Source organism: Chironomus tepperi, unplaced genomic scaffold (assembly GCF_022539635.2).
Source record: "Chironomus tepperi strain 1889 unplaced genomic scaffold, CSIRO-AGI_Ctep_v1 contig_395, whole genome shotgun sequence".
NCBI lineage: Eukaryota > Metazoa > Arthropoda > Insecta > Diptera > Chironomidae > Chironomus > Chironomus tepperi.
Window position 1 is genome coordinate 329401 of NW_027226517.1, and position 10773 is coordinate 340173.

At 31.9% G+C, this 10773-nt stretch overlaps 4 protein-coding genes across 4 annotated transcripts; 1 reads left to right on the forward strand and 3 right to left on the reverse strand.

Annotated features, from left to right (window-relative positions):
* Positions 1–2661: 2661 nt before the first annotated feature.
* On the forward strand, positions 2662–4516 carry LOC139096610 (dynein regulatory complex subunit 2-like). Its single transcript, XM_070648345.1, has 2 exons — positions 2662–3013; positions 3078–4516. The coding sequence occupies exons 1-2, from the start codon at positions 2662–2664 to the stop codon at positions 4514–4516; spliced, it is 1791 nt and encodes a 596-aa protein (XP_070504446.1).
* A 383-nt stretch (positions 4517–4899) lies between these two features.
* On the reverse strand, positions 4900–5786 carry LOC139096611 (uncharacterized). The gene is made up of 2 exons (XM_070648346.1): positions 5559–5786; positions 4900–5430 (listed from the first exon to the last, which is right to left on the reverse strand). The coding sequence occupies exons 1-2, from the start codon at positions 5784–5786 to the stop codon at positions 4900–4902; spliced, it is 759 nt and encodes a 252-aa protein (XP_070504447.1).
* Positions 5787–7182: 1396 nt separating this feature from the next.
* Cchl (Cytochrome c heme lyase) lies at positions 7183–8616 on the reverse strand. Its single transcript, XM_070648363.1, has 3 exons — positions 8495–8616; positions 8065–8399; positions 7183–8000 (listed from the first exon to the last, which is right to left on the reverse strand). Exons 2-3 carry the CDS (start codon positions 8381–8383, stop codon positions 7483–7485), a joined length of 837 nt encoding a protein of 278 aa, XP_070504464.1. The 5' UTR covers positions 8384–8399; positions 8495–8616; the 3' UTR covers positions 7183–7482.
* A 372-nt stretch (positions 8617–8988) lies between these two features.
* Positions 8989–10241, reverse strand: U2A (small nuclear ribonucleoprotein polypeptide A'-like U2A). The gene is made up of 4 exons (XM_070648364.1): positions 10090–10241; positions 9848–9995; positions 9602–9784; positions 8989–9533 (listed from the first exon to the last, which is right to left on the reverse strand). Exons 1-4 carry the CDS (start codon positions 10169–10171, stop codon positions 9221–9223), a joined length of 726 nt encoding a protein of 241 aa, XP_070504465.1. The 5' UTR covers positions 10172–10241; the 3' UTR covers positions 8989–9220.
* Positions 10242–10773: the final 532 nt, after the last annotated feature.

A 10773-nucleotide genomic window follows, 5' to 3' on the forward strand; every position in this document is an offset into this window, starting at 1 on the left:
CTAGGAAACTGTATTAAAGGTAAGACATGAAGTTGTCCTGAAGCCCAACATGGCGGCTGATTTTGATCCTTTTTTATGTCGCATTGAATTTCACAGAATTTTTACGCAATATCCATAGAATCTAATTAAAATACAACAGTTGGCATTAATTAACAAATAAATATGTAGCAATATTTAAGGATATTATTGTTTGATAATAATAATAATCGTTTATTGAGCCATTAGCATATCCCACACATCGGTTAAAGTTTTATTTTCTTTGTGTTATCTCTCAAGTTTATGGCTATAAATATATTGTGTAACTTATGGTTGATCCTTGTGAGTAATATTGTCAGAATTCAAATGGTAACCTTAAACCTAAATCTTCTAAACATTATTTCAATTTTCATTAAGTTACTTTATTAATTTTAGGAATTAATGGAAGCTGAGATGACCAGAAGCAAAGGACATCCAAGAGGAGGAAGCAGATTTAGGATAAAATTCTTTAATTTGTTCGTGTCTGAGTATATTTCAAACAAAATTTCAAAACCTTCCTTCCACTTCCTTCAAAAAATTTCTGTCTACGCCCTTCTTCAGGTTTGATTAGCAGAAGACTGAATTTCTCGATGTGTGCATCTCTGTCATTGACTAAGGCTTGCTGACAGCTAACTACAATTAATTTTTGACTCCTTTTTATCTAATTAATTTTTACCTTGCGAAAAGAAGGATGTGTTGAAGGATAGACTAAGAGTCTTTCTACACAATCTCGTGAATGGTAGACCCATATCACTAGCTTAGTATTGCAGCTCATTGTTCACCCTAACAGGCAGTAAAACCGCTTTTAGGTACCGAAGTGGTCTTCCTGTATCATGAAAGCATACTCTTTGCCTGCTATGAACATTTCCATTTATGAAGTCATACTCGGTCACAACCAAAATTCCAACAACTTCTCCTAAGGACATTAGGCATATTATTTACAACGTTCATATCTATCTTTATGATGAGCTAATTTAGAATATTACATTAGGTAACTGTTCATCAGTGATAAAAGTAAAAAAATATTGAGCAATAAGAAAATAATCTTTATTATTTAATTGCCTTAATTTATATTGTTTGTGAAGCCACTAACCTTCATAAACAGCAAATAAATAATATCACTTGACTGATTATTATTGAGCTCTTCATGACCTTGAATTCTTCTTAATTTGTATGCCATTTCGCTATCGTGAAGAGAAAGGTTTGGGATTCACTGTACAGTATTTCTGACATCTTTGACATTTATCCATAACAGGTTATTGCTATTGTTTAGTCGTCAAGGTAGACTGCCTTTTTAATGAGGTTTTGTGATTGATTTTAATAAACAAAATATTTGCACTGAAAATTTTCACTCAGGATTCAAAGCTTACTATGACAGATTCTCAATTCTTAGAAGGTTCCTTATGCTGCACACAAATTATCAACAATAAAATTTGATACAATATTTTGAATATCCACAAAAGCATCGATTTCAGTGCCTGAATCAAATACTCAATTATCTAACGATACTCATAAACGTAAATCCACTCATCAATCAAGATGACATTATCGCTGAAAGGCATTTTTTGAATCACATTTCTGATTGATTAGGAGTGAGCATCATGACTTTTGATGCTTATTAAATTTACAGTTTGGTTAACGTAAGGATCCGTGATATTATGAGACAAGTTCGTAACCTTTATGCACTTTGATGTCTGAAATATTATTTGGTAGACTATAAGGGATTGAGCATTGATTAATTGATGATTCATTAATATTTTAGAGACTTATAAATGAGATTCCGTTGTTAAGTAAATATGATGAAGTTTGAATCAGCTGCGATTGAAAATGCAGTAATTAAAATCTCTAATAATTATTTGAAAGTTAATTGAGCAAATGGATCCATTCCGTGTTAATAAAGCAATTTTGTTTGAGCGAGGTTGAGCCTTAAAGGTTCCTGGTTGATCCTTCTTCACTTGTCTCTCTTTGGACTATAGGTAACATTCAGCGTAAAGTCTAAGTCTGGTAAGGAGTCGAATTCAATGAAATCGAATAAAATCAAGGCTCATATCATAGTCAGTAAGTTGTAACTAAGCTTTCAGCTATCAATAAGATTAATACAGCTTGGTTATTATGGTTGGCTTCTGTCGAACTTCATGTGTGTATCTTGTCATGGGTGTTGAGATTTAAAAAGCTCCTTTGTAGTCTCGGTCCCAGTCTCAGTCTTAACAATTTGTCTGAACCGTGAATTTGGGAAATCCTACTGTTTAGTCTCAATCCGATACGAGCATTGTTTACACTCCGAATTCTAGTATGAGTCAGTAACCTGGTCATTACTAAAACAAATATTGAGAATATTCAGAAGAATGATTAGCATCAATCAAACCTGGTTAGTTGATTCAGCACCGTAAATGTATATAACTTTGATATAACTCTTAAATTGCATATTAAGCAAATGACAAATTTCAAGATAAATTCATAAATTGTCATTCACATTCTAATTTTTTTACAATGTACCAAAAAATGACATCAGTACCTTAATTTAATTTGATATAATTTTAAAATTCCAAGTACCCGAAATTGATCTCAGTTAACTTATAAATTCAAATTGGCAATTGCTTTATTTACAAATTATTTAATTTAATATCCAATAAATTTCGACATAAAATGGCACCAAAAACAGAAGAAAAGCCAAAAAAGAAGGAAAAACTGACTGATGAAGAGAAAAAAGCATTAAAATTAGAAAAGCAACAGAAAATTCTTCGAGATCAAATAGAAAGAGAAGTAAATTTTGCAAAATTATCTCACAACAGAAGTGAAAAACCGCTGCTTAAAACAGCCAAAAATATCAAAATCGACAGCTTGGCAGTAGCAAAAAGTGCAGCAATCCAATGGTCGCATCAACAAGTTGCCAATGTAGATAATAAAATTGAAAATATCCAGACAGATCGCGAGCATTTATTCGATCATCTTACACATGCACAAATTGCTCAGGCTGAATTGATAAAGTACATAAAAGGTGAACTTGACTGCTAATTTAGCTGATTTATCACATAAGTCATTAACAATCCAATTCCACACAGATTTATTCCATTTATTTCAAAATGCATTACAAAACTTATTCGATGTTGAACGAAAGAATCTCGTCGATGACTTTTATGCTCAAAAAATAGTTTGGGAGAGACTTTTGTATGAAGGCAAGAGAAATTATGAGAATTATGCTCACGAATTTGTATCGCAATTGAAAGCAAGCTTAAACAGTCAGACAGAGAAATTAATAGACGATAAAATTGCTGTCAGAGCAAACACAGTCATCTTCAACGAAAGAATTAACAAGAAGCAAGCTGAATTTGAGCAGAAAATTATTAAGGAACTGAATGACATTTATCAATCATTTATGTGGATGTGGCCAAAGGAACGAAATGATCGATATCAAGCAACATTAAAGAAATACATTGAAATTCAAGCAGAGATTGAGGAACTTGATAGGTCAGCTGACAAAGCTAAATTTGATGTTTTTAGACTAGAGAACTTGTTGGAGGACAAGCAGATAATATGGAAGGAAGAGGTATTAAAGCATAGCAACTACTATGACTATTTAGTGAGATCCTACAGAAACTTAAAGCTTATTGAGAAAAATGCTCAAAATCAGGACAATGCAAAATTAAAAGCTCTTTCAAAGCTTACTCCAAAAGTTTCAAAATATCTGCAAAAAAAGCTCAAAACTGTCGAAAATATTTCAATGCTGTTCAAGGTTTGCGGAAAGTATGAAACCATTCAGGACAGAATTAGGTTCTTTGATCAGCCTGTTGACTATTCCAATAACTCTGACAATCTCAAAAGCTTTTCCAGAAAGCTCTCTGAAAAAAGCTTAAATTTTAGTATCCGAAATTCATCAATTTTAACAGACTTTGAAGGCCAAAATTCAGCATTCCTCAACAATAATAAGCTTCAATGCGATGCTATTAATAGTCAAAGCTGTTTAAAAAGTTCTATAGACTCAAACAATAGAGAGATTGGACATAAAGGAACTTCCAATGCTGAAAATAACTCAGAAAACAATCCATTGAGTTTTTTACATGTTTATAGCAGTCCGGATTTTAATGCTTATTATTCAGCCAACGATAAAATTGTTGACAGCCAATTTACGGATGAAAATACATTATCAGCAAAATATCCATCGCATGCATCTTCACATCCAGGCGACAAACTTCAGATCAATGAACTTCTTGTGGATCAATTTTGTAGAAAATTGTCAATAATTAAAGCTGATTGCTTAATGCTGAAGAATTACAAGGAGGAAATGACTAAAAGTAATGAACATTTGAGGAAGCTTGTGAAAGCTATGAAGCATGAATATGGAGTTCAACAGAATCTACGGAAATTGAGATTGAATTGTTCACCTAGTGTTGGGAATATCTGTCAAATTTCTCATCAAATTCCACAAATTCAGGAGGAGATTATCATCAGGAAATGTCGATCGATGCATTTGAGAGTTGATAGACTGAATAAAGCGGTGTAGTTGATTTGAAATTGTAATAAAAATGGAGCTTAGTTTTATTTTTTAGAGCAGTCAAGGTCAGAGCTCGAAGTGGAGTTGACATAAAGGGCTCGAAGTCAACTTGATTTGAGTCGAGTCGAGTCAACTCTAGTCGACTTCTTATCAAGGCTTTCTTGAAATTTCAGATTCTCTATTTAGAACATCTCAACTGTCATTAAATATTCAAATTATATTTGCAACTTTAATTAGTTGATTTTCCCCTTTTATAGTTGTTGACCCTTTCATGTTAACATTTTGGACTGTTTTATAACTTCAAACAATAAACATAATCCTTTACTTTAATCCATAAGGAAGTTCTTTTTATTATACTTATCAATCCCCTTCCATATCCTCATAAATCCTCACTATTTCTCTGCATTTCCATTAACATGAACAATATTAAACTCCGAAATCTTGAAATGATCAATTTTCCATTCATTCTTTTTCTCATCAAGTTGCTGTTCCTTTGAATAGCTAGTGAACAATTGGAAGTATCCTTCAGTGACTAGCAATTTCTCTTCTGTTGGAACTTGTGACTTTTTATTGTAATTCTTCTTTTTCATTAATCTTTCAACATCCTTTATGTCTTGATAAATTTTCAGACTAATATTTGGATTTGATACTTCATACAATTTGATGACGTCATCGAGGTACTTTACACAAACGAAAAAGACCTCAATAAGGCACATAAATTTTGCATCTGATTCTGCAATTTGAACATCAGTTGTGATGATTTTTTGGATGTCGCGGTCAGTAAAGTAAAGGAGCTTCCTTCTTGGATCATTTTGAGATGCAAGCATGTCTTTGAAGATTTTGGTAAAACCGCGAAGTGTTGATACTCTTGCCAGTTGAGCGGAATTGCGTGTTCGAGCTATGTCAAGGATTACTAGAGCTGCCTGAAGTCAATAAAGTTGTGGATGTAAAGATTCATGAATGAAAAACAAGTTTTAAAGGATGTGTAAACAAGACTGTCTCGGTGTAGGATGTCTATTGACTTTTTAATCCCCAAGCCATTCACATTTACCTGCTTAGCACCAAATAAGAATTCCTTTTCATTAAAATCTCTGTCATGTAGCTTGAGTCGTTGAAAGTTTATCTTATTTTTGAGCCATTGCGTTGGTGCTAGAACGTAGCTGCACTTTGGGATTTGTCTGTGGTTTGATTCGTGTGTTGAAAATTTTGTTGATTGGATTGCTGCGATCTTAACTAGTGATTTAGGTTCCAACAGACATTTTCGGAGGGCAACTGACATAATTTTGAGGGATTTTGGGCCGAAAGGTGTTTTTTTTTTTTGTTAATTATTTAATTTTATTAAATAAGAAGCCTTCTATGATCTATTATTGGAAATTCATTCTAACGGTTTTTCAAAATTCAAACTGATTTCGCTTGACAAATTCAAAAATATTTTAAAAGTTGCAACAAATTCCCAAAATTTCTCGAATTTCCGCGGGATAGTTACAATGATGTACAATCTCATATCAAATATCAAGGCATTACAAAGCATAAAATTAAGTTGCTAATTTGAATGCCCTTTAATTAAACTCAATTTCCCGTCGATGGGTCAGAATTATGCAAGATTTTGTGTCAAATAAAGATATTAAAACCTCATTAAACTGTTTATTAGCACTGATTAACATCTTTTTTTCAATTAATTTCGTTATCTTTATCATCAATACTTTCATGATTATATCCCAATAATTAGCAATTTTTCCTATAAAACAGCCAACTTTCACTCAATTTCAATCAGTAAAGTTTCGAGGTCTAAAACAATAAATCACAAAAAAAAAATGTTGAAAGTAGTCGGTTCTATTGTTCTGTTTTGTGCAATTGTTTGCAAAATTTCAGCAATGGTCCAAGAATCATCTGGTCATAAATATGATTTGGAACTTCAGAAAGTATTGCCAATGAACGAGACTGACTATGTTGTATTTCAAGGATTGAAGGTTAAGCGCTACAACAGAACCTGTAAGTATTATTACTGCTTTTATCAGCCTATACCTAATAGATCCAAACCCTTAGTCTATGTGGCTGACGGAGAATTTACAATAAACGGTGACTTTAACGACTCATGGACTGTTGAAGCTTACTGCTGGCGTAGTAAATTAGGAAATAACCAGTGGGAATTGACATCCTTCAAAACTCCACCACAAAAAGTTTCGGAATTTTTAAAAAAAATCTACATTCCACATATTCAGCCTGATGTATGTCCATATTCCAATCTTCCTGCATTTGAGGATAACGATGATGAACACATTTTCCCTGGCGGGGTCTATAAGATTGAAAATTACGTCGGAGATATTCAAAATTTTCCACCACATTTACAGGATGGAGTCTACAGAATTGAAATCTTTATAGCATTGGATGGACAAGTTTTATCTGGTTTTATAATTTATTGGAAGGTCTATCCTGAAGTTGGGTAATCTTCTGTACAGAAAATTTGATGTGATGTATCATTATAGATTGTTTTGATTATGGTGTGGAATATTGATTGTTTTTTGAATAATTAAAGCTATTATGCATGAATTAAACTTGCGTTAATTAATGATTTCTAGATTTAAGTCCAAAATGTAGTTAACTTTTGGCGGAAAATTTCAAATTTTTCAAAACCGTTAAATTTTAAATTTCAAAGAACCGTTAAGAGATATAAATTCCAAAGCACTTTTAAATTATAACACTTTAATGTTCATAAATACATTGCAATTTCATTAATAATTTGATTAAGATGTATTTAATTAATCAAGTGAATTTTGAACTTCATTTTCTTACAGTTCAAGTTTTTGAACCATAAAAAAACCGTTAAAGTTCATTTCATTTCAGTTTATTTTTAAATCTTAAATGAACGTTGCATTATTAATTTCATGACTGTTAAATTCATCTAAATTTTATGCCTCTCAACTGACCTTAAATGTTATAATCTAATTTAATTCATCAATACACACTACAAGAGCTTAATTACTCTTATCGGTTTGCTTTGAGAGAAATCCTTCGAGATATTCAAATCGCCATCGCATGTAGCAAACCTTCATTCTGTCCCAAACATTATCAAATGAATCCATTGCAGGCCTGACATCAAGAAGAGCAAATTTGTACTTTTCATCAACCATTCCACCGTCATAATAGTCAATAACATAACGAACGTCCTTTCCGCATCTGTCAACAATCCAGTCATGACGATCAAATGGTAATTCATAGCCCATCCAGTTACGAATCTTAGCACGAGGTGAAAAGTCCTTTGCCTTGCCTCCAAAACTCTTTAATTTTGGATTTCCACATTCACGAGCGTGAAGTGCTTCCCATTTTAAGACTTCCTGCCATGCCTGTTCATTATTTGCATTGTGAATTTTAATTATATCGTCCATATCCTTTGGTGAAAGATCTTCCTTTTGCCATTTCCAGCCTTTACGAAGCATAGCATTCCAGAACATTTGTTGACTAGGATATTCCCAATGGGTCTTGCCTTCTGGACCTAAAAAATAATAAATTAACGTTAATATCTAGTCTGAGGATCTTACAGGATCTAATATCCTTACTTGGAACTGCTCGAGGAATCGATGATGTTACTCTTTCTGTTGGTAATGGAAATGGCTGTCCAGGTGATGGCTGTTGATTAGCTGGTGGCATCATATTTAATGGATTTACATCTGTGGCTCCTCCTTGAATCGGACATTCGGAAACTACAACTTTTTCTTCTTTTTTTGGTGCTGGATTTTTTTGATGCATTGGACATTCTGGTGGTATGTCTTGGGGATTTATATTGTTTATTTTCGGATGATTTTTAGGTATTTCCGTCTGATCTAGTGACTTTATTACCGACTCAGCTGTAACACTTATTGATACTGTTTGACCCATATTTCTTTTTTTGATTCTGTAAAAATGTGATGTGATTAGGTAATTGTTGTAAATTTAACTAAATACATTTAAATTGAGGAATTCTTGAAGTTTTCCATGCGCTTTACTTACTTTGGAACTGCCTAAATGATGATTTGATTAATTAAACTCCTTTATTTTATTTTTAATCATAAAAAGTTAAATTTAGCTTGAATCGATGAGAAAAAGTATAAATAAAGCAACCCTTGGTTTTTTTAGCAACACAAATTTGAAAAATAAAAGTTCGTTACACTTAAACAGATACCTGTGGAATAATAGCCGTTTGAATATGTTTTGACTGACTTTGCAGACTTAAAATGATGGAGATCAATAAGGACATGGATTGTAATTTAAAGATACGCTGGAGGTATGTGGATTAATCTTAAAATTCAATTTTTTAACAGTTAATTTAAACTAAGTCAACATAGTTTAGCAGAGACACAATTTTGTTTCGTACGTGAATCGTAATGCTGTCAGTTTACGTACGTATTTTGTAATTTACGTATGTAATCCGTAATGTACTTTACGTACGCAGCATTTATCTTCTGAAATTAAACCTAAATCTACAAATTAACACAAACTTTAATTAACTTCTGAACTTCCTGTTTATTATTTTTCAACCAAATAGTATCGCTTTTAAAATTTAATGACGATTATTACACAAAAATTATGTAAAAGCTAAGACTCTTTATATCATGTTCTGTATCATAATTCTTATCAGCTCATAATTGAGCTATACTTTGTGATTATTTTCAGGAAGAAAAATTAGTAAATAATCAGTAAAAAATTATCAATCATCCAAAAATTTACCTTAAAGCTTTAGTTCATTGGCTCATCATCATCATTTAAGAATTCACTGCTGATTTGACCACTTTGTAGCATTTTTGTTAATCTCTCAACTTCATGCAATGAACTAGCTTTTGAAATAGCTTCACGGATCTTTTGAATATCGGCTGTTGTTGCTTGAATCTTGGGTTTAGCTGCGTTAGTGTCGTTTGCCATGCTAAGACGTGCCTTCTTCTGAATTTCTCGCTGGATCTCTTTGCCTTTTTTACTCTTGAAGAATGCAACACTTTCCTCGCGTTCCTTCATCTTTATTTTCTTAAAATCTAGTAAGCGAAGGTGTGGAAGTCTGAAATAGGAAGATCCAGGGTTACTTATTGAATGGAAATTGGGTTAAATTAAAGATTCAGAACTTACTTGTAGATAAGATATTCTCGATAGTATTTCTTGCTGGCAATTGGATTTGTAAGGAGTGATAAGACTGTAAGTTTCGGAAGTTTTGCTAATCCATCAATATCTCCTAATTCCTGCAAATTATTTCCTGTAAGTATCAAGCTTTCAAGATTCGGAATGGTTTCGTGAAGATCATCAGCAATTCTCCTGTAGAATAAAAATGGAAGTTATATTTGAATCAAATGGATATAAAGGCATATTTTCAATTACGTTATTCTGTTATTGTTCAATAGTAACTGCTTAATTCTTCCCAAATACGGAAAACCCGCCAATTTCCTCAAATCATTGTCGGAAAAGTCTATTGTATCAAATTGATCTAATGTTGCTCCTAGATTTTGTATTTCCGGTATTTTATATCCTGTAAATAAGTGAATAATTTTATTAAAAAATCCAGTTTCTCAATTTGACCTAAAAAAACCGCAAAAATTGACGAAATCAATCAAATTTCTCACCTCGAAGATCCAATTCACGATCTCTGCATGGATTGATAAACTGCATACATGAATTAATTAATTCTGGACTTAATTTAACCATTTTAAAGCTTTATTTATATAATTTTTACAATTTTTTATTTCACGAGTTTGTTTACAAGGGGTCCTTGCTTTGAATAATTGTATTGTTGTATGAAATTTGGTTAGAGTTGAAGATATTTAAATCGAGGACCCCTTTTGAAAAACTGAGCAATAGTTGATTTATTAATATTATTATAGACTGAAATTAGCGTGATTATGATCATAATAAATTGAAGATGGGATAAAATTATGTCTAATGAGGAAAAGACAATTAATTTAATCAACTTAACGACTTACAAAAACTCTAAAATCAACGACATAAAAAAATTCAAAAACTGAGCAACTGCAAATTGAAATTTTTTCGTAACGAATTTTTTGGAAAAATTTCTTAACGGCCATTTTCAGATTTTCATTTATTTTGTTGTTTTGACAATTGATTTTGATAATTAATAATGATTGACAATAAATAAGCATATAAAATGTTAAAAAATTATTTTAACAGTGACTTTAATTGATAAAACAAGAGAAATGTCTATTGCAATTTATTTTCAAATCAAAAATTCTTTAAAATTGCTTGTATAATTTTGCAGACAAATTTGACATGACATGATTGATTAAATTGAA